The sequence below is a fragment of the Phoenix dactylifera genome, chromosome 9, assembly GCF_051530095.1.
Source record: "Phoenix dactylifera cultivar Ajwa chromosome 9, Ajwa_hap1_PhDact_Kaust_v1.1, whole genome shotgun sequence".
Taxonomy (NCBI): domain Eukaryota; kingdom Viridiplantae; phylum Streptophyta; class Magnoliopsida; order Arecales; family Arecaceae; genus Phoenix; species Phoenix dactylifera.
The window spans coordinates 30056927-30079953 of record NC_143198.1 but is presented as its reverse complement, the minus strand read 5'-3'; the positions used below and the strand labels follow the sequence as shown (position 1 = coordinate 30079953).

Here is a 23027-nt window from a genome sequence, read left to right as displayed (position 1 = left end):
AGGAGAAATCTTTAGTATCAAATCCTCTTAATATTCTATAATCATTTTTTTTTCTTTTCTTTCTCCCACATCATTCCAACAAATAAGAGATCCATGTTAAAACATTCCAAGTCTAAGACCAACCAAGGAATCATCAATCGTAAATGCTAAATTTAACATGCCCAAGATTCTCCCAAAAGTTGTCAACAATAGAAGATCCACTGGTGAAAATTACATAGCTACCTTTAGATCATCCATAGAATCAACAACATTCTCCTGAAACTAACTCAAGTATTTCATCATAATGCCTTTTAGATCAAATATTAATGATCTTAACCAGTTTCAAAATAAGTCAAACCACCAGACTTCCGCTGCACACTCTGATTTAATTCATTTAATTCTCTAAAGTCGCAAATGATTTCTGACTAAAGTATCACTTTGCATTAAGACTAAAAAAAACTCCAAATTTCAAATTTCCAAGTAGAACTAGAGCAAAACCTCTAGATCTTTTTGTCCTCAATTTATATAGAGTATACTTACCATAACTAACCCCCAATCCTTTAGTCAAGTTTAAGGTCACTACGTGATCTCCACAACCTTCTTAGAATCCAAAATATCTAGGTTTAATTTAAAGGGGTAATTCTTGTATTCCCTTAGCAATTTAATCAGCAAATCTACATTGATTTTCCTTCCAACAGAATTTACTTCAAATTCAATGGATTAGAACTGTTGAGCCAATATCACTATGAGTAGGAATTAACCCTATCAACCTCCAAATTCTTTTTCACCAAAATTCTTAATGTCTATGATCAATGCTACACATAATAACTCACATAAGCATCTCAAAATCGAAATTTCTACTCAATTTTGTATTTTACAATGACAAAAATTTCTAGTTAGATCATAAACCGAGACTTGAGTTCAAATTAACACATCCAATAGTCTCCAACAATTATAAGAAAAATTCAGTAGCCCAATCTGAATATACAAATTCAAGTAATTAGAATTCTCCACCAATTTGCTTACTAGCCCTAAAAATTTAACCCACCAATAGAAATACATCTATTTAAAATATCCAAACATGTCAATACCAAATATAATTTCATATACAGATTTAACCTCGAAGAACAATCTGCTTTAATATTATGAAAAATCGTTCTTAGCTCACTCCAATGCTATAATAGATCCATGCACAAACTCTACTCTAATAATTACCAACAAAACCAAAAGTACTATTACATCTGCACCCATATCATGTTTGAACTTTCAGATCACTTACACAACATCTAAACATGATATAACTAATATGCCAAGGCTAACCTTCCTATACATGCCTTAGGTCTACCCTCTCTTATCATAATCAAAGACAATTTATACTTTCCTTCCACACTCATCGAAAACCAAATCCGATGCATACATTTTATCACAATGCCCAGTGATCTCACACCTTAAGCACTGAATTTAATTATCATGTCCCAAATGATCATAACCTTAAGCTATGATATATTTCTGTCACGATCCCTAGTGATCTTAAACATATGCTCAGATTCCAACTGGTCACATTTTTCAATAAGCTTAAACCTCAAACTTTAATGCCACTAAGGCCACAGTCCCTAGTGGTCTTAAACCTTAGATTATAATATCATTCTTGTTACAATCTCAAGTGATTATAAACCAAATCTCTGATAGTTTTTCTATCATAATTCTCCACTGATACTCACCTGAACATAAACCCTAGGATACCTTAACCTTAAGCTCTGATACCAATATATCTGTCACGCCCCGAACCCGAACTTAGGCCCGGGACGCGCCAGACGCCGCACACCCGCACGGCGGACCGCACGGGCGTGCAAGGCTGAATAATCAGATACTCAAGTCACAACATCAGATCACAATATCAATACTAAAAATCTATCATTTATGATAATCAAATCAATAATTCAATTTCAAATGTCTCAAATAAAGTTGGTAACATTTATTTACAAGATCAATTACTTATGACAAAATGAATCTAAATCTATCTATGTCCAATGTCATAAGTCCTCTCCTCCCGAATCCCCCATCAATCATCTCCTGCAATTATGTCAAAAACAGGTATGAGCTGCAACAGCTCAGTAGGTAACAACATGCATAAAGTCACGATAACATGTATTAAAGCATATGCAATATAACTACAGGTCATGTGCACAAATAAATATGATGATCCGCAAACCAATCCGATACTCAAGTAATATATATATATATATACCATCTTAGTCTATCATATCACGCATAACATAATCCACATATCTACCGCATGACTACGGCCACATCATCCAGTGGCATGGTCACACCGAAGTGTCAACACTCTGCTCCAAATGGAGCCCTGCACCGCAGTGCTGCACCCCAGGGTGCCCCAATCTCTGCTCCTCAGAGCATGCTCCGCAGAGCCAAAACACCCCATAGTGCCGGAACTAGCTCCTCATACAAGTCGACAGGGCCAGCGTTTCCACCCCATTGGCGGGAATCCTAGACAATAGTCACGCGGTCTCCAAAATCACATCCACAAATTCCAACAATCAAACTTAATATAAACATAAGTTTTCAAAACCAATATATATGCATAATAGATTTTCAGATGATTGATTTACAGTCAAAAACATGCTTCTAAATGATAATACTGCCAAGAATATAAAACATATCAATATGCTGGAAATAATCACACATATGCATAGTACATGTAAATCATACTTTAAGCAAGGTTACCTACCTGGGTTCGCTTAAAAATCCCTGCCACTGATATCACGAACCCCTGATTAAAACACAAACATTAATTATTTAATTAACTAAGAAACATAATTTAAACTATTCCCAATCCCTTAAATTTCTAAGTTCATGGATCTAAGAATGGGCCCCTAAGATCAAACATAGACCCTAAAATCAGGATCCTTTAAACCCAAGTCAATTGTGGCCCAAACAGATTAGGCCCAATTGAACCAAACCGGATAACAGGTCCGGATCAGATTTCGGGCCCAACCCAAACCAGCCCACAGTTCCAATTTGGCCCGACTCAGCCCAACACAGACCCCCAACCCAACCCAGACCAGATCTGATCAGACCATAACAAAACCCATTCACTTAAACTCAGACCCAACCCAATTCAAGAAATGGGTGGAACCGGTTCACGGTCTGATCCACACTACCCAACTCAAGTTCAGGCTAAATCCCATGGTTCAATCGGATCAGGGTCTGTTTGTGTCTGGTTTGAGACCCAAACAGGCAACGGAAATCAAAGCAAGGTATACACCCAGGAAGAAGAAAGAAGAAAAGAAGAAGAAGAAGAAGAAGAAGAAGAAGAAGAGGGGGGGGGGTGTGCCTGGTGGTTCCGGTCGGCCCTCGGCGGTCGACCGTGGTCCTCGGCGGCGGCGCTCGGCCAGCCGCCGCCGGCCACTCTGCTGTCACAGGCGGCGGAAGGAGATGAAGAGAAGAAGGAGAGGAGAAGGAGAGGAAGAAAAGGAGGAAAGAGAGGGAGACCGGGGCTGGAAGCCCGGCCCCCGTTCACCCATCTCCGGCCGAACTCGTTTCGGCCGGATTGACCCCGGCCGGCCGCTGTCGGCCGGTCGATCTAAAAAATGTCTTTCCGAAACAGGGCATGAAATTGATTAACATAACCTTATTCTTTCCCCTCTTAAATCCATAAAACAGTAAATGGGTAGTCTTTCTCACCTCCGGCCGTCGACGAGTGGCTTCTCCGGCGGCGATGGCGGCTCCGGCGACGCCTACGGCTCCGGCGATCCTTTGACAAAGAGGGAAAACGAAGAGGAAGGGATGGGAAAGGGATGGGGCTCGGATGAGGCTCTCAGAGGAGAGAAAGGGCGAGAGAGAGAGAGAGAGGGAGAGAGGGATAGAGAGGGAGAGGGAAGAGGGGGCTTGCGGAGATCTCGCTGGCCGTTCGGCCGGCGTGGTCTTCGTGGGCAAACCACGATGACCCAACTGAAGTCGGCACTCCTTGCCGACTTCAGTTCGGGTCTTCACAACAATGACCACAAGTGGATATATTTTCACTATAGGTGCAATGGATGGCACTTTGGAGGCCATTCAAACAAACCTTGATATCACGATTCACCTATGGAAGGTAGAGCTAATAGCTCTAAGGAAAGCCTCAAAAGAAGCTTAGTGGCTTGGGAGTTTCTTTGATGAACAAGTTAATACCAGATATCTGGACATATTATGAAAGCAAATCTACAATCTTAAGGGTTAAAATCAAGTATCTCTGATGTGAAAACCTCAAGTTTTATAAGGTTGAGATAAAAATAGTAAGAAAACAGTTCGAGAAAGCCTTGATCTTTCTAAAGTTTATCAAATCTGAGAACTTTCCTAACAATTTCGAGTCCTTGAAATATGGAGAGGGATGGAGACAAAGCCCAATGAATTTTATTTTACTAGCCGCTACTAAACTTCACACATCGAGGCCCATCACCGGCGCGGCAACGTAAAGATAAACGAAAAGAGTATATGACATTTAGATTTTCTACTATCATCGCAGGATAAAATGTTGATTACGATAGAGAGCATATTGGTTATCCTAACATCAGGGTAATCCGACCCCCTTGATTTTGGTCTTATCTAAGGCAAATGACTTTGGTATGGACCGACGTGCTACTCTGGTCGGTTTGATGCAAAAATAATACCCAAGGTCATTGCATGAATGGCATTAGCGACGATTGCACCAGTATAATAGTTAATACACGATCCGCGTGGTCATCGCTAAGTATTAATCGTGGGGAGCCGTTATTATGCGGTTAATCTACGATTAGCCGTTATCATACAATTGTGGTATGTTACTGTCTGATAAATCAGGTAACGGACCCTACACGCATCTTATATATAGGGATGACTCAGAGACCCTTAGGTAAGAAATCTTACACTCCTCTATATTTTTTTTCTCTCTTCCACTATTGCTCTAGATCTCTGACTTAAATACCGGAAAGTCTTCCGCCGAAAAATTTTCAATAAGTAGACTTCTTTGCAGGTCAATCCTATCTTCTACCTCAATTCTATCCGATTACAGCGCACTTCAGTTCCGGCTGACCTCGACACACTTCAAGCGGAGACCAACCTCAATCCATATTCTAGCAATAATAGATTACTTGGTCAGGCGATAACAAGTGGTTTACATGTACAACTATTTGGCTATCTCCTGATAAATGGAATGAAAGGTAATGGAAGGATAAATAATTAGCTCCTCAAAATGCATTTTGCACAATAAGTCACCTTCTCAAAAATACTTATCATCATTTTAAATTTGTTGGATGAATGTCCAAACTTTTGAAACAAGTTGCCCGCCCGTCTTTGGCCTTTTTTTTTTCTTTTCTCAAAAATAGATATGCTAAGCCTTGCATTTAAACTTTATAAAATGCAAACTCCAAATTCAATCAACCACTACCTGATCTGAGCCTGCTGCCTGCCCAGAACAAAACATTCCGGAGCCCAAAAAATTTGGTTGCTAAAGGCAATGTACAAGAAAATCCTAAAAGACAGAAGTGGATGGCGGGGAATTTAATTCAAACGAGCAGAAGAGCAAAAGCAAACACGCTACCCTTTTCCTCCGCTCTTCTTTTTCTTTCTCCCTTTTTTTTTCTTCTTCTTCGATGCTCGCGAGATGTACGACCTTGTCTGTACGGTAGAAGCCGGAGCATGCATAAAAAAGTAAAAGTTCGGTACTCTAGTCGGCATCGAACACGCCGGTTTTTTTCGAAAATCCAAGCACAAAAGGATGGCATAAGGCCAGTCAGTTCTCGCTTGCTCGTCGAATCTCACTTCCTCCGAACCGCCGCTTCCCCTGCTTTTCCCACCATCGTTCTCCTTTCAAATTCTATGAGTCTTTAGGCTCTTCCGAGGGAGAGATGAAATGGGGAAGGAAGCAAGTCAAGCAGCAGCGAGAAGAGAAGATCAACTCCAGCTTCAGCTTTTCCATTTCCAACGTCCTTCCGCTATCCTGGTTTTCGAAGCTAAGGAATTTGACTTCCAAGCCCAAAACCCCGCCATCCGAGTCCAAGCGAAGCACCGGACCTCTCTCCTTTCCGCCGCCGCCGCCTTCTCCTCGCCACTCCTCCGACTCCGACCACCTCTCCTTCTCCCCCGCCGTCCTCGACCTCCTTATCGCCCGATTCCCTGCCTCCTTCCATGACGCCGACAACGCCCCCCGCCGGCGATTCATTGGGGAGGATGACGGCCTTCTCGCCCAAGGCAGGACGATTTACCGGCGAGGAATCGCCAGATCCGCCCGGCATAACTCGGTGGGCCAGCGCCAGTCTAGGCCGCCGCCTTCGTTCTCCGACCCCCGATCGGAATTCCACGTCACCGAATCGCAGCCGCTAGGCCACCTGATCCCCTTCTCGAGGAGGTCGTCCCAGCGATGGTCCCGGAAGCTCGAGCCCGCCTCAGAGGGCGAGAAGTCCGAGAGCGATCCAGCGCGGGTGCGCCGGCGCCGGCGGCGGCGCCGGCGGCGGAGGAGGAGCAAGGCGGTAAGAGAAGGTGACGGAGCTTCGGGGGAAACGGAGGGGCTTCCGGCGCTGAGGACGAAGCCTTCTCTGGCCAGTGATCCTTATCGGATGGCGGGGAATCGTGGCGACGGAGAGGCGCGAAAGTCGTTCAGCGGAAGGATCCGGCCCAAGGTTAGGGTTTGTTCCCCGCGGCCGTCGGCGGCATCGAGGGTGGAGGTGGGAAGGATCAAAGCGGCAACGGCGCGGAGGAGGGTGGAGGCGGAGGAGAAAACGGGGTTGGAGGGCTTCGCGGTCGTGAAGTGCTCGTGCGATCCGCAGAAGGATTTTAGGGAATCGATGGTGGAGATGATATGGGAGAAGGGGATCGGACGGCCGGAGGAGCTCGAGAGCCTGCTGGCGTGCTACCTGTCGCTCAACTCGGACGAGCACCATGACGTTATAGTAAAAGTTTTCCGGCAAGTCTGGTTCGACCTCAACCCGGAGCGGTTCAGCTCGCACCGGTTCGACGACTAACCGCTGGTTCTTGGTTAGGCTAATTTAATATGTATCACTGGCTCGTTCAGTTTCTTGATCTACTTTAGCTTCTCTCTGTTTGCGATAACATAAGAAAGATGAAGGGGTCCAGTTTTCAGTAGGAGAGTGGACTTAATCAGGCACCGTGAAAAGAAAAGATGGTTGGGTGGACCCCCTTATAAAAATGTTAGTATAGAAAATGGTGGTGACAGCATAAAGTCTCGGATTGCTACGAAGCCTGCTAATGCACTGGTCCGCCATCGAAGGGTCATTTGCAGTACGATATGGCTTTCCCTCTCAGTTTAAAACTTGAGATAAGCATAACTTGAATTTATATTAGCGACGCTAGATATGCGCATTGCATTCCCTTTGTCAAGCATGAATTTGATTAACTAACAAAATACTGATTCTGGTCATTGTTGAATTAATTATATGTTCCAATATAGTAGCCACTAGACAAGTACAATACAGTTAATAAACAACAAAACAGAGATATAAATAATAGTTTTATTAAATAACATTTAGAAATAAAATAATCCGAAAAATCGTAAAGGAAAATAATAAAAATTAAATAAATATATAACATAAAATGATAAAGATATATATTCAAATCTTCAGGAGGAGGTCATCTCAGTTTTCATTTTAAGTCTACTAAGACATCAGCAAGGAAATATGAAAACTAAGCGTAGCAGGATTTTCCGACAGCCAAAAAGATCTCCGTGGGCAAATTAAAAAGGAATCCGTCTTCACCTGCAAATCTAATACCATAGGCTAAGTGTTCAGGCTTATCACAGATTTTTGAGGACAGCATCCAACCTTCTTTTCATGAAATGATCATGATACATTAACAGGGCTAAGCAGGCGCACACAGCATTTTCCCATCTTCAAGTTAATCTGAGTGATTATCTAACACCATCTCATCAACGACCATTATGCAGCCTCCAATACCAATAAAACTTGGATCATCTTTAGCCAATAGTTGCATCCCACAGTTTAATACAATAATAGATTACTTTTATGAATTCTCGGATTGAATTGAAATAGAGACATGAAGAAAGTAGAATTACAGAATGGACTTGACAAATCAACTGATCTTAAAAAGTTGCACATTCTTTCCATCTTCAACATAAAGTCTGCATATTAATGTCCGTTGGACCATTATGTACTTGATACTTACAACAATGATTTGGTTGCATCATATAACACAGTTGAAATATATATATATGTGCTTATAGCAATGTGGTGCCACCAATCAGGACATGAGCATTGGAATGGACGTTATCATCGAGAGACCCATCCCTGAGATGATTATGTGAAGATGTAAACTTCATCATACCCTTTTCTGTAATAACAAGAGAAACTACATCAGCCTGAAAATTGAGAAACTGATGAAAGTAAATTACAATCTTACCCAGCTTTCCCGCCATAAGTGGGGCTGTAATTGTAAATGAGATTGTCCAGCACCTTTCTAGCAGAAGGTCTATTTGAGGATTTGCGAGCCTCACTGCGCCATAAGAAAACATGTAGTTTAGAAGTATGCTTTCCTTTTTATTTCCTTAAAAAGTAACTACCATGGAATTGGTTGCAATATATAATCCAGATTGATTTGGTAGTTCTATGTGGTCATGGAGTGAAATTCAGATGTTATGAATAGAATGAAAGACATGAAGATCCCAGACTAATTTCTTTTTCTCTCTCTGCTTGAGAAATATGGTGGGAATGCCACCTCCAAGGGTTCAAACCTGGGACCTCTCCCAGTGCACGCACTAAAGAGAGGGATGCCAGCCAGTGGAATCGTATCCTATCGGCAATCACAGACTAATTTCACCACATTTCTACTTATATCAAGATTTTCGAAGAACTGTAATAATTGACGGACTCTAGCAACATATTCGATCATTGTTTTAGTAAAAATATTGAAGAAAAAAGTTGGAGAAAAGCTTTTAATTATAATTCATCTAGTTCTGTTTTAACAATAAATGATATGGCATCATCTCTCTCTCTCTCTCTCTCTCTCTCTCTCTCTCTCTCTCTCTGTGCTGAAGTTAATGCTGACTAAAAATTTCTTACGGAGAGAAATTTAGCAATGGAAAACAGCATATAGGACTACGTTCATTTTAAACTGTGGTAGTAATCACGCACGTGTTTCCCATTGCTCCTTTCTGTACCTAAGTACACTTACCAATAACAAGCTTAAAGGCTCTCTTAAAAAACTTCAGTAAAGCCTCTGTAACTCTTTGTTAAAAATAACTTAAGGGGGGCGTCCCAATCCTCCTTTTCTGTCAAAAAAAAAAAAAAAAACTGTGGTAGTAATATAGTTAGACATGGTAACATACTAATGGACACTATCATATCTTGGGAAGTCAGGTTTCATGGTAAACTTGAAATTAGTAAAGCAGGCCGCATCCTGACTTCAGAAAAGCACTCCTAGTGCTTGTTTCAATTGACATAGACTCTAATTGTAAGTGCCAAGATCTTGATGCCTTGAGGATAAGATACATTACTAACAAATTTGTAGCTACCAATCACTGGAGAGTGGAGATTTTTTTAACCATATTTTATCATTTTGTTTTGTATAAGATCCCTTTTACAAAAGAATAAGTACTGCTTAGTTTGGAAGGAAAATTTATTTAAGAATCCTATCATTGTTATTGTCCAAGTATTTTTCCTATCAAATATAGGGTAAGCTAAAGAACAGAACTCTGGGTTGAGAAGACTCCATGGAAAGATAAGTCCATTCTATGACCAGATATCAAGATGATGTCAACCCTCTAGAAATTGATTCCAAATTCCTATCCAAGGAAATTGCAGAGATCTAAGTTATTACTCATGGCTTAGGCTCACGAAATCCAAAGTTCCCCTAGACTTAGAGTCTGAGCAAAGGGGGAAGATGATAACTATTTTGTCTCCAAAGCATTAATATGCCAAAGAGCAAAAGAAATAGAGCAGTGTCAGCCATTCATGTGTCATCCTTTTTCTTTATCCTAACAACCACTATTATAAAGGGCACATAGTACTAAGCCGGTGAAATTAAAATGTGAAGTATCGGCATACTGCATAACACTGGAAAGCACCAAAAATCAAAATTGACATGAAAATAGATCAGGTCCATCATAACCTGATGAAATAGTTGGCTATGTGTTGAGTTACTCGAATTGCATCTTCACTGTGCGGAATCATTGGCAATCCCCACTCAAAAGCATTTTTCTGCAGTAAACAAAGTAAACTTTTTAAATTGAGCTCTGTTCTGAATATTATTAAGCAACTGACAGGACAAAAAAATCAAAGAACAGCAGAACTAATAGATAAATTTAGAAGATGCAACTGAACTGTCTTTGTAAGGGTCTCAAGCTAAAACTCTATAAAGCTTCTGAGTTAGTTAAATAAGATGATCAGGTCTCTTGTAACTCATATCTTTTTTGATTCCTCAAATTATTAAATGCTGGTTTTATACTATATTTTCTGACCCAAAACAAAAAAAAATGTATGTATCTACACATATACATAGAGAGAGAGAAGAGAGAAAGATGGACTATGCTCCTCTTGAGGGAAGAGGATATAGACTCCCCTCAAGTCCATCAATAGTAGGGCATCCAAATTAAATATTCACGCAGTTAATCATGAGCTATACCACCAAAAATACCAAAACACCAAAAAATCATATGTTTTGGTGGTCTTTAACCTATGCATCAAGTGGGTGCAAAAATGAATGGTTAAAATAATATAAGACCATATTTTTCTATGTCTATTGATTTTCAATCTAATGTGTTTTAACATGCGTAAATCATGATTAATAAGGTAGTTTCTTAATTTAAATGCTTTATCATATATTTTAGCATACTAGCATAATAAGAATCATCCATTTTTATGTCCACATGATGCATATATTAGATATCACGAAAAACATGTAATTTTTTATTTCTAGACATTTTTAATGATATAAATCATGATTAATAGTGTGGCTTTTTTTAGCCTATGCATCAAGAAGGCGCAAAAAATGAATAGTTAAAATGAATTGAGACCATGTTTTGCTATGATCTAAGCATTTAAATCTATTGATTTTCAATCTAACATATTTTAACATGTATAAATCATGATAAATAAGGTAGATTCTTAACTTAAATGCTTTATCATATATTTTAGCATACTAGCATGATAAAAATTATTTATTTTGTGTCCATATGATGCATATGATTTTTGATTTCTAGATATTTGCAGTGATATAAATCATGATTAATAGTATGGATTTTCAATTTGGATGCTCCATTATTGATTTTGGAATCCAGAAGAGTTGATATACTCTCCTCTTGGAAGAGGAAAGTCCATCTTATATATGTAAAAAGAAGTTATTTGGAAAAATTATGAAAACCTCAGAGCAAACAAAAGTGCTGACCAGATCAATCTCACAGAAAGGTCTGATAAACTATCTTTTGCAGATACATCAATTCTATATATTCAAGCCCATCATTTTTGTGCATCTGTTATTTGCGATACCACTTTTGATCCATCTCTACCTCTCGGTGTTTAGGTTTGGTTAAATACAAGTATACAACTAGAATGGATTCATGTTATGCAGTTAAATACAGCTAAAAATAATATATATACAAAACATGTCTTGAGATGTCTCAGTTGACAGTTACATTTACTAGGGTCCCAAGCCTAGTTCAGTCGGCATGCTGCAGAGAAGCATGGAAAGTGGTCATAAATTGGCAAACTTGCAAGATCTGCCAAAGAAAAAGAAACCTACAATCCATGTTTTCAGTCAAATAATTCATACATACTCAACCATGCTACTATCATCACAGCAGTGGCAATTGAGGATGTAACGAAGAACCTGTCTTCAAAATGTAGCATTTTGGATTGCAGTGCTGAAAATTGAGCCCATCCACAACCTGCGGTTTCATCCTTCAATAGGATTGGCCAACATATTGCTGTGACCAGGACTTGACCGGAAAACACTGATGAGTTTGCAAGATGAATTTGTTGTTGACATTTTTTCCAAAATGCTTTTAGTTGTATAAGAGGTAAGAATCACAGATGCATTTTAAGAATAGAAACCTCAAGGACATTACTTCTAAGAAACTCGATCTGGTTTCCAATTAAAGATGGAAGACCTTGCTAGAACGAAAAATTCTGATGTTAACGGAAGAATCTTTTAGATGCTCTAGATTTGCCCTAGCATCATCATAGTAAAAGTGATACCCTTTCCCATGAAGGAAGACAGTAATGCAGATAGGCATGTGGAAGAAGGCACCTCCATCCCAGCTTCCACATGGAGTTCTAGAGTTTGAATCCTCTCCAAATAACCCACAAAATGAATCATGGAGATTTAGCTGACAGTACAAAACAGGGTCAGATAAGCACCCTAGTAAGGCAATTGTGAAAGAATGCTGGATAGACAGCTAGGCAATTATTTTCTTCTAAATTCTAATGGGGGATGATGGATTTATGCAAAGTAAATTACTTCTGAGCCCTGCTCTTATCTGATAGCCCATATCTATTTTCTCAAATAGATGCTAGACATTAATGGTAAAGGAGCTATGAGTCAAGAATTGAGAGCATCAATCTTCTTCAAGATGCTAGAATACTAGCAAATATGAGTTCTGAAAATCAACTCAGATGCATGTTACTATCAGGGCTTGTTGCAGATGTTATAGACGATATATACACTTGAGTCCTTAACATTATAAAGAAATGTTTTATAACCCCAATTATCAAGATCAAGGCCAGTGCTGGACTATAAACCTTTCCTTCGACAAAATGGTTCAAACTTCAAAACACTCTGAGTGAACCAATGGCTGATCACTAATCTACAGTGAAATCCATAACAAACTACAAGAAATATGAAAAGAATTAACTTCAACAATATCGACTCTATGTAAGCTGCTTGTTAATATGAAGTATAATTGTGGTGATTGAAGCATACCTCCGGATGCCACTGGAAGCCGGTTACAGGATAGTTGTATGCTTGAGCAGTTGAGACGTAGACCTGACGTAAAGCAAAAAAAAAGAGGTCAGCCTAAAAAAGGTAATTTTAGAAGCAATAGCTAACTTCTAAGTTGAAAATTGAATATGAAAAAACAAGAAAGAGACTGTCATTATTCTTGTACCTCACCATTTGCATCAGTACTTGTGGTCAATATCCTGAAAAAACTTGATAGTGCATCATTCTCTTGCAAACTTTTGGGAGATATACCAAACTATCCATAGTGTCAATAGTTTGATAAATAAAGATTAGGCTGCAGTTATAAAAAAAAACTTCTAATACTAATAAAGGAATCAAGATTTTGTCTAATTAGTCACAATATGAGTGTGGTTCTTAAAACATATATACTTCTGCCAGTCTCCAACAAACTGTCAGAAGTTATACAGAGCTTGAAACAACATTCTATGTTCATCTACAAGATGCAAGGAAATTATAGTATTTCAATAAAACCATTTCAAGGACTAATATGCTACAAAAAGTAATATGATGTATTCATCCTACAAGAAGTAGCAAACAGTATGCTATTATGTTGAACTAGTTAGCAATATCATCTCCATGCTAAAAAATCATCATTATAAATAATAATCTGCAAGGTTTCACAAGCAGGAGGAATTTTTGTACAATGTTCATACATACGTTATCATATATCCTTTGCAGATTAGAAACAATTTGTAATAAGCTTATCATCAAGATCGAGAAGTCATCCTATATGCATGAAAATCTCAATATCCTAGCAAATTAAGTAAACAAAATTATTAATAAGAATTTGATAAACCAGAAGTAAAGAAAAGGAGCTACATCAATTTCAACATTATCCAACAACAATTTTACTCGCAACTCCATACCAATACATAAGTATAACCATCAACACTAAAATTGAGGTCGGCTTTATGAATTATTGTTCACTAATACTTCCTGTTAAGGCCAACCTCTAATATAACCTTAAACTTTTCTAAATTCCTTGATTCCATACAACCTTTTTCTTGTTAAAGGGAAAAAAGATTGACACTTGACCCACATTCACAAATCAAAAAGAGCCTACAAAAAGCAGGCTAGGTAATGACAGAATTAATTTCTATTTTCTTAATCATCCACCAAACAACCACCCTCCATGCTTATTTTGCAAACATTTTGAATAAAAGTAACACAAATTAGTTAAAATATTTTAATTTATCTGTAGATAACAGCATATACTAAAGAATCCCATAACCCATCCTCCAAGAAATTTATTTTATTATACACAGTCTAATTTCAGTACTTTCTAAGTTTCTATTACCTTCCCTTTTCTTCTAAACTTGAGAGATGGTCCTAAGTACTAACATAGCAATCCATTTTATGTATACCCAGACTCAAAGATCAAAGTATTCACAGGACAGACTATGACATAGAACTATTTCAATTGTCAGCAAATATTTTGAATTACTGCATGAAAGTTTTTAGCATACAATCATTACCATACCAGCAAAGTAGAATAACAGTAGATAATACTGGATTAGAGAAAAGCTGATGAGCTTACCAACATACATCAGTCTCGCATCGTAATCAGTAGGCTCATTGTTATGGTAAGCCATATCATTTACACAAATTACTCCAAAGGTCAAATAGAATGTATAAGAAAACAAAGAAATACAAAACAACCACAGTAAATTTCAGCCAAGCTGCAAGATTTTAACATTGTCTCTAAGACAAAATAGTCTAAACATAAATGAGGCAGTGATTTTTAAAAGCATCAGTAAAATGAAGAATAAAGAAGAGTATAATTTGCTTAGCATAGAGTTTTCCCACTGTATTTCTGATGAGACTGGATATATCAAAATCAAAAGACATAAGATGTCCACAGATAAGAAAGAAAAATGGACAGGAAGCTTCATTACTAAGAAGCAAAGTTATTTAGACAAAATAATAAAAGCAAAAACCAAGTATAACACCTTCACCGTATATAAACTAACAGACGAAAAATGAATAAGTTATGAAGAGACATAGTTTTATTCCAAAAACATAAAGAGCAAAAAAAAAATTAAATATATGGTTTTATTTAACTTACCATATGATTTTGCATGGCAAGACAATCTGTACTTAATTTCTTCAGTAATTCAGAAGGAAATCTGCACAATCAGAGATACATTATCATGCCGATAATGGTGGTCAAATGGTCAATACATTAATTTATTGAACTAAGGACTGTATAAGACATATTAAGAGCAGAATTTCCTGATTTATCTGCTTAAATATCATATGTGCCCCCAAAATTAATCAAATTCATTTTTTGGTATTTACTTTTGTCACTGTTGTTGCACTAAGCTTCCAATAATCATTTACCTTCCCAGGAAACTAAGTGTTATCTATACATTGTCTTCTAATAGCTAAGGGTTGTGACTAAAACAGTGTTAATAAAAATCATGAAATTGCTTCAAAGAAAGTGTCAATAAATGTTTTGACATGCATAAACAGGTATAGAGCAAGTTCAAGATTTGGAACATAAAATGTTGAAAAAAGTCATTCTTGATTCAGTTGTCTATATAATGTAAAAATCTTGAGGTGAAATTTTGGACAATATGGCAAAACATAGTCCAACACCAGTAACTTATTATGTCATAGCATGATTTCATTCAAACATTAGAATTAGTCCTTAGATGCATTAAATCTATCTCTGTATTTCTGGTTTGTAAATTTACACGATCTAACAGTAGATTTAGGCGATGGTGATTTAAAATGAGGTCTGCAATCCAAGTTAGTCAATGGTACCAACAGTACAACCATGATCAAACTGTGTAGCAGTTAATAGTACATGTGACACGAACAAATACAAATGGGACATCAAAGATTCCAGAACAGTAGATTATTTATAGATTTTAGTAGCTAAATCCTTCTAACACCAAATCCTTGCCATCTCACCAGCTTCCCAATGTCTGCAACCCCATCTTTAGTTGAGTATCAATTAGTGCAACCATATTCTGTACATGTTAAGTATCGATTAGTCCAAGCATATTCAGAACACTGTGTATGTACTGTGTGGTTAGTTGATGGAAGTGACATTAAAGACAGCTCTGAATAGTAACACTTGGTGAATGAGGATTTACAAAGCCAAATTCAAATACCTGGGATGAGATCAGATGGTTACGGTTATGGTTATGGAAGTGGTTATGGTTATATAATGATTCATTATTTCTTCAGTTATTGATTCCTGTATTTGTTGAAGAATATGGAAAACCATCAGTTTGCCAACATGAAAACCGAGCTCACAGATAAGTAGATTTCTTTATGTAATAGAGATTTTGTTTTATTGCATACTTGCTATAATGGTAGACTGGTTTTTCTTTAAAAATGTCACTGGCGTCGAAAATAGTTTGCATGTTTGTGCATGTGAAGACATTTGTTTTTAACTAAACTGTAGAAAGTTCTATGTGCATATATACAAATGTAACTATGAGTTGCTGAACTTTGTTTATGTGCATGACAGAATGTAGCATCTAATTTAAACTATGATGCTTTGGCATTACGAAATTATGAACTTTTTACTTATTCAAAGCACTAAAATACTCCAAAAACAGAAGCATAAAATGTAGCAGTTACCTTTCAAAAACAGATCCTTGCATATTTACATGATCGGGGAACTCGAGAGTAGATGCTTGATCTTCTCCACTAAACCTCTCACAAAAATTATTGTCCTATAATCATTAACAGCAGAGCAACATTAATCAAAGAGCAAAAATGTCAGAAGGGGAAAGGATGAATACAAACAAATTCACTAGGTCAATGATGCACATAAGCTGTTAGCATCACATAAGGCATCAGGATGTCATGATAGTATAATGTGTTTCTGGTGTCTAGGCTTATATGAATTATAAAACATCAAGATGTTATTTGAAAAGAACTTCTTTCAAAATTGCAAACAAATACTTTTGGCCTCTATTATCAAAATAATGCTAAGAAATTTTCTAAATATTAAAAACTAATAAATTGCTCCTATAAATTGTAAAAATCCAATAATATTAGAGAACAACAGTCAAAGCTTCAAATATTCCTAACTACCCAAATTAGTAAGTTCGAATTAATTTGATATTTTACGGAATTTTGTTCAAATTTTAGTTTGCAATTAAAATCATGATATAACGGATACACAAATATATTAAAAATTTTCACAGGTACACACATGAGATTTCCTGAAACTTAGAAACACTATCTAATGCTTAAATACAGCACTCTCCAATTCCTGCAGATATTAATGTGTATCATTCACATACCATAGATCCCATCAATAAGAATCATAATTATGATTGCAAAATTCATTGATTAAATTAATCATGTCCTGACTTTAGGGCATCTTTTGAAAAGGTTATTTTAAGGCAAGGCACTAAAAGAACGTATAAGGCTCATGAAAAGACTATGATGGCATGCGCATATTGTATCTGTCTTTGCACAGTGCTGTTTTGGAGATTCAAAAGCTGAACTTTGATAATGGGGAGACCATCTAGTTCACAAAGATACTACATTACATAGACACGCATTGATTTATTTGCTTCAAAATTTTTGCTGATTGAAGATACCCAGTAACAGGTCCTTATATACCAAATTTTCAAACAACACATTTATGTTTTGGAGATTCAAAAGCTGAACTTTGGTAACGGGAGGACCATCTATTTCACACCTAAAGCACTATAAGGATATAAAGACACAAAAATACTACATTAACATAGACTCTCATTCATTTATTTGCTTCAAAATTTGTGCTCATTTTACAAATTCAACAGCTGATCCTTAAATGCCAAATTTTCCAACAACAAATTCACATTTAAATCTGGTTTTCACCACATGATTTTTTTTCTAGCTTTTGCAGATACGCAATTTATATAAAACAAACAGAACGAAGGTTACATCTTAATACCTCACCTAACGCCTTGAGCATTATCAATTTTTGTGGAGACTACTCAGATTTTCATGTAAGTCGAGCATAAAGTTTATAATTTATATACATGATAAAAACAAAACAGTGAAGAATTACATAAAAGGTTTTTAAGGAAGAATTTTATTTCAGAAAATATGGGAAGATCAATAAATGGAGAAAGGCTTAAACTATTGGGAAAAATGAGAGGAGCCACAGCTTTTGAATGCAGATAAGTTCTTTGACTCTAAATAAGGATACTACAGCAAACCTAACTACAATTATTGTAATTACACAAGTCAGTTTAGTTGTATGCTAGCATACACTTATTAAAGAAAATAATGAATTTAAGAAAAAGGAAATGCAGAGAAGGCTTACTAAGTATTTATAAATGGAATTAAAGTGTTTATAGAAAAAGGAGGGAATAGATATAATCTAGCTATTCTGATAATATGAACAGGTATTAAATTAAAGAGCATGGCCAGATTTACCTTAAAACATAGACTTTCTTAACCCATTTTTGACCAATTGGTCCGTCTATATAAACTTAAATTCAGGGAAACCAGTAAGATTTCTGAGAGGAAAGAAAAAGTGATGGAAATGAATGTACTTGCATATATCATGTAGTGGGCTAGTGATAAAACAACACAACCAGCAGTCACTTCCATATGAGGTTTCCATATTATGTATCATCAAGGTAAATGACTAGAATAATAATAATGTAACTAAATAAGCTATCTTCATCAAGGCCCCAAAAACTGCTAGAAAACTTGCATGGTAATTCATATATAAGATATAGAGATTATGGCCACAGATCTGAAATTGATCTTGCATTACCGTTTTACAATGACCCAACTGTAACAGATCTTCAACAAATAGACAAACAGAATAATTATGCAGGGATGAACCAATTAGGTTGCACACAGAAACAATATCAATTGTCCGTTGCAGCCAACTTTCAACATTAAGGGCTCAAAGACCAGTGGTAAAAGAAAAGAAAACTCAGTGATTCAAGTAGATTGCTTTATAGAGCAGCACAGCAAAAACTGAGGTGAGATCACTATAAATAGAAGTTATAAAAACATTAGTCCGCTAAAATTTCATAGCCTGCCTTTTGAAAGAACCAAATTATACAGATATCGCTTGATAACCAATATTTAATGAGCATAGGTGCTTTCATATCGTATCTTCTAAACCATAACAGTGATTAATGCAGGACTACAAACTGGATTATCAGAAAAGTTTTGAGTGCAAATGGCGAGAAAAAATACAGTGCTTGAATTAAACTGCAATTACGTTACTAAGAAAACTATTAAATTGCAGAAGGGAAACGTTGCAAAGGAACATCTTGATTCATAATAAAGGAATATCGCCTATTCCAGATGATACAAAAAAAAAAAGAAGCTAAACTCTAAACCATAGTACATAGGTTTGTGAGAGTTATGTTTGAAAGCTCAAAGAAAAGTGAGATATTACCTTGGTGATGATCATGCTTATAAGCTCAAAGCCTAAACAAATCCCAAACAAGGGAAAATGATCCCCTGCATCATTTCTGTCCAAAGTTATCTGGAAAAGCAGAGGAACAAAAGAGAGAAGATGATGGCAATGTACAGTACAAAGGATACGTAAAAGGTTAGCAGGTACGATATGGACACCCATCTCACCTCAATTATATCAATTACTACTATATTTTCTATATATTGTTACGAATAAAATTATATTCATGAAGAAAGACATACAAAACAAAATAAACAGAACTGCTAGGGAAAGTTGAATATTTTTTCAAGAATGAAAAATGTTATGGGCCCATTACTCAAATATTTAGTCGGGTCAGTATCCAGTAACTTAGCTTCTTGGTACACATGTTTTACCAAGTGCAAGAATATAATCAAATATCAGAGATTATAAACGTGCACAATTATGCATCCACATGTAATAGCAAAGTTATATGGGAAGGGTATCTATTAAACCAAAATGTTATAAATTTAGCTAATGCACCTGAAAAATTTTCTTCACAGTCTCAAAATATAAACCTCTTTTACACCATCCACCTGTAAACAGCACACCATTCACCAAGCTCAGCTTCTGCAACAAATAAAAATAGTATATCAGAATGTCATGATTCATTTGTAACAAGTATACAGCAATGTAGTATAAGTGCCGACTCTTGGTGCAGTTTGTTGGAAGTGTATATTAACTTGTTTCTCTGCAACTAATAATGTTTTCCTTGTTTTCTCATGAATGTCCTCGTTTCACGAATTGCATATGCCAAAAACTAGCCTCCATAGTTGACCTACATGCCGGGATAAACCTAGTCTGATTCTTTAAAATTGCTGTGATTTTCTTAAACTTTGTTCTATCACTCTGTCCAATAATGTCAAAATGTTTAGTGTTTCAGATATTATTCAATCTAACACCATCTTAATTTCTTACCAATGGATATCGCAACTCTCTTGCAATCATTTAATACTTCTTTTCGTCAATATTGCCATAATCTCAGGGGTGCAGAGATTGAAAAATCAATATACACAATCCATTAAAATATCTATATAAAGAATATGTATCGTTATATATGCAACAGGGTCGTATGTTCAAAATGTATCTGATGAACTCCATATACAATACAATAAACTACTATATTATCCTTCTTCAACACCCCCTCAAACTCAAGTTAATCACACTTCAAGAGTTCATCAGAAGAAAAAAAAGCAAACCAATACCGTCAAAGTAGATCCACAAAAAAGACAGCATATCTAATGAAAAAGCTGAGGTGCAGAGCATGTGGAATGAGTTGATAGACTGATGTTATGCCAGATAATGCATGATATTGACTTGGGTTTGGGGCATGAGCACATCGAAGCAGCAAAACTATCAGCACGGCATGACATAAGTTCAAAAGCATGCGAAGATGTGTGAACTTGTCATGTAAGATGCAGATCATAAATATCCTTTCTTCTGAGGATGGTAGAGACGGCCGTTGATTGCAAGAAATGGCAAGTAAAAGGGATAACAGAAAAAGAGATAAAAGAAAAAAGATCCGCAGTCAACAAAATCCAATGATGATCTTAGGTCTTGTAGTAGCTAGAAAAGGAAGAAACACAAGAAAATGTCCTCTGGTTACAAGTCACCAGCTGAGAAAAGCATCCATTGAATCTTTATTTTCCAGCTGAGTGACCAGAGATCCCAAACCATTAGTCACACTGCTAAATTCTCACGACAGTCGGTTTTCACCAGCAATGCAAACCGATAGACCAACAGTCCTCAAAGCAAGATGCTACCATACATATGGACACATGAATACAATTAACCCTTATATAAGTCAATAATACTTGCAATGAGAACATCGCAGAGCAGTAAAGCAAGAAACTAAGAAATATCCCACGTATAAAAGAAAAGAAAAGTAAAGTAAAAAACGACACCCACTGGATGCTTATTTGAGAAAAGAATCATTAAAGAAAGGGAAGAATCCAAGAAGCCCGGAAGAATCCAAGAAGCCCCCGAAAACCAAGCTCATTAGACTATGTTCAAACCCTAGATAAACTAATAAACCAGCAAGCATTAGTGTGTGCATCAATAACATCGAAAGAAGAATTTGGCAGGAATCAAGAAATTCCCAACTTACAAAAATAGAAGAAGGTAATTTTTTTAAAAAAAGGAATCGAAAAGGAGGAAGAAGGCTTACATCCAAGATGACCTCCCAGGGTTCGTTGTAGATAAGGGGGATGATCCGAGCGCCGGCGGACTCGACGAACTTGACATAGGAGGCGGGGATGTTGGAGGCGTTGGTCGCGTTGCTGAGCCTTCCGGATGCACCGTCACCGGGGTGGGTGACGATTCCGATCACAGGCCGGTAGTAGAGCGAGGGATCCGGCGACGGGCAGCTGGACTCCGCCGCCGTCGCCCCAAAGACCCCGTTCCCTCCTCTCGGAAGAAGGATTTCCTGGCCCAAAACCCCCGAGAAAGACAAGAAAGGGATCCACCAGAGCTTCCAAATAGCCCCGCGACAGACCATCTGGAAGCCGAGAGCAGTCCGGGAGTCTTGGAACCCACAGAGGGCGGAACTGATTCGATATATAGAAAAGATTTTCACTCATACAGAAAATAATAAAATTGTAAAAAAAAAAATTTAGTCCTCTAATCTTAAAAAAAAAAGGGGGGTGATTCTCGATCACCCGTCTTGCAACTTTATTTAAATAATAAATATATATTTTAATTTAGAAAAGAGTTTTTTACCCCTTTTCTTCGCCCTCTCTCTCGTCTTCCCCAACACCCTGTTCTCTTTTTCGTTCGATTCTTTCTATCCACCTCCATGCCTTCGGCGTCAGCCTCGCCATCCCCAATCGCCATCGGCGACTTCCCCAACACCCTCGCCCTCGCCCTCGCCGAGGAGAATTACCAATTTACCGACTTTAGTCATTGAGAAAATGTATGCAAATAAGTGGGAACATAAGTAGGTGATGCACCTTAACTTCTTCTTTTCTTTTCTTTTTTTTTCTTTTTTTTTTCCTTAAGTGAAAAGGGAAGAAGGGGTAGAAGAGAACCTTACCCGCGTAGCAACCCCTACTGGGCCCCCTCCCTCGCTGGAAAGTGTTCAATGAGGGTAGAACATTTTTTACTCATATTCTTCCCACCCATGGCAGAGCCCTACCAGCGTTGCAGTATTATCTCCGTGTGAGTACATCATACCAGCACTATCTAAATAATGACAAATCAGATAGCGTTTCCACCAGACAAATCAGACGAGGACATCCGATCCCTATATTTAATTGACACCCGTGCACCTTACCTTACCCACTAATAATGATTGTACAGGCAAGTTTTTTTTTATATTATACTTTGTTTTTATGAAGAGTACAAGTAATTTTACTCGCGGCAGGATGGGTGCCGCCTCGAAACATCCGAACTATAGATAGTGTTAATGCCTCCTTTTAGGCCAAAAATATTTATAGAAAGACTAATGTGGCGTAGATTGAGTGACTCCGTATGTAGCCCGCACACCGAGACTTACTAATCTTGGATCTTCTAAAATGTATCCATATTAGAATGCTATCATAAAAGTAATGTTAGCAATTGGGCTGGATATAAGGCAGCCCCAACCCAGAGCTTAAGTGGCCCAAAAGGTCCAACTGCTGAGTAGGTTGATATCGAACGGCTATCAAACTACTCCGCTTCAGTCGAGGTG

General features: G+C 37.5%; 2 protein-coding genes across 4 annotated transcripts; one reads left to right on the top strand and one right to left on the bottom strand.

Moving 5' to 3' along the window:
- Nucleotides 1–5781: 5781 nt before the first annotated feature.
- On the top strand, nucleotides 5782–7116 carry LOC103709026 (uncharacterized). Its single transcript, XM_008794179.5, has one exon. It carries the CDS (start codon nucleotides 5865–5867, stop codon nucleotides 6975–6977), a length of 1113 nt encoding a protein of 370 aa, XP_008792401.2. The 5' UTR covers nucleotides 5782–5864; the 3' UTR covers nucleotides 6978–7116.
- An 853-nt stretch (nucleotides 7117–7969) lies between these two features.
- Nucleotides 7970–22194, bottom strand: LOC103708964 (gamma-glutamyl hydrolase 2-like). Of its 3 annotated transcripts, none has more exons than XR_015969042.1 (11): nucleotides 22079–22194; nucleotides 21528–21906; nucleotides 19844–19930; nucleotides 19322–19411; nucleotides 16537–16631; nucleotides 15008–15068; nucleotides 13088–13177; nucleotides 12904–12966; nucleotides 9160–10184; nucleotides 8389–8481; nucleotides 7970–8319 (listed from the first exon to the last, which is right to left on the bottom strand). XR_015969042.1 is itself a non-coding variant. In XM_008794091.5 (11 exons), the coding sequence occupies exons 1-11, from the start codon at nucleotides 22177–22179 to the stop codon at nucleotides 8286–8288; spliced, it is 1182 nt and encodes a 393-aa protein (XP_008792313.2). In that variant the 5' UTR covers nucleotides 22180–22194; the 3' UTR covers nucleotides 7970–8285. The 3 variants fall into 3 exon arrangements, 2 of the variants coding, with proteins under 2 accessions (XP_008792313.2, XP_088561055.1); XM_008794091.5 differs by having other exon boundaries at nucleotides 10096–10184; XM_088704929.1 differs by having other exon boundaries at nucleotides 7970–8276; nucleotides 10096–10184.
- Nucleotides 22195–23027: the final 833 nt, after the last annotated feature.

What these genes read in the sequence shown, in the direction of transcription:
- LOC103709026 (XM_008794179.5), top strand. Translation starts at nt 5,865, where the DNA reads ATGAAATGGGGAAGGAAGCAAGTCAAGCAGCAGCGAGAAGAGAAGATC.
- LOC103708964 (XM_088704929.1), bottom strand. Translation starts at nt 22,179, where the DNA reads ATGGCGAGGCTGACGCCGAAGGCATGGAGGTGGATAGAAAGAATCGAA. An exon ending in CTGTGAAGAAAATTTTTCAG is followed by an intron (nt 19,412 to 19,843) that starts GTGCATTAGCTA and finishes CTGCTTTTCCAG; the next exon opens with ATAACTTTGGACAGAAATGA. An exon ending in CAAGGATCTGTTTTTGAAAG is followed by an intron (nt 15,069 to 16,536) that starts GTAACTGCTACA and finishes CTGATTGTGCAG; the next exon opens with ATTTCCTTCTGAATTACTGA.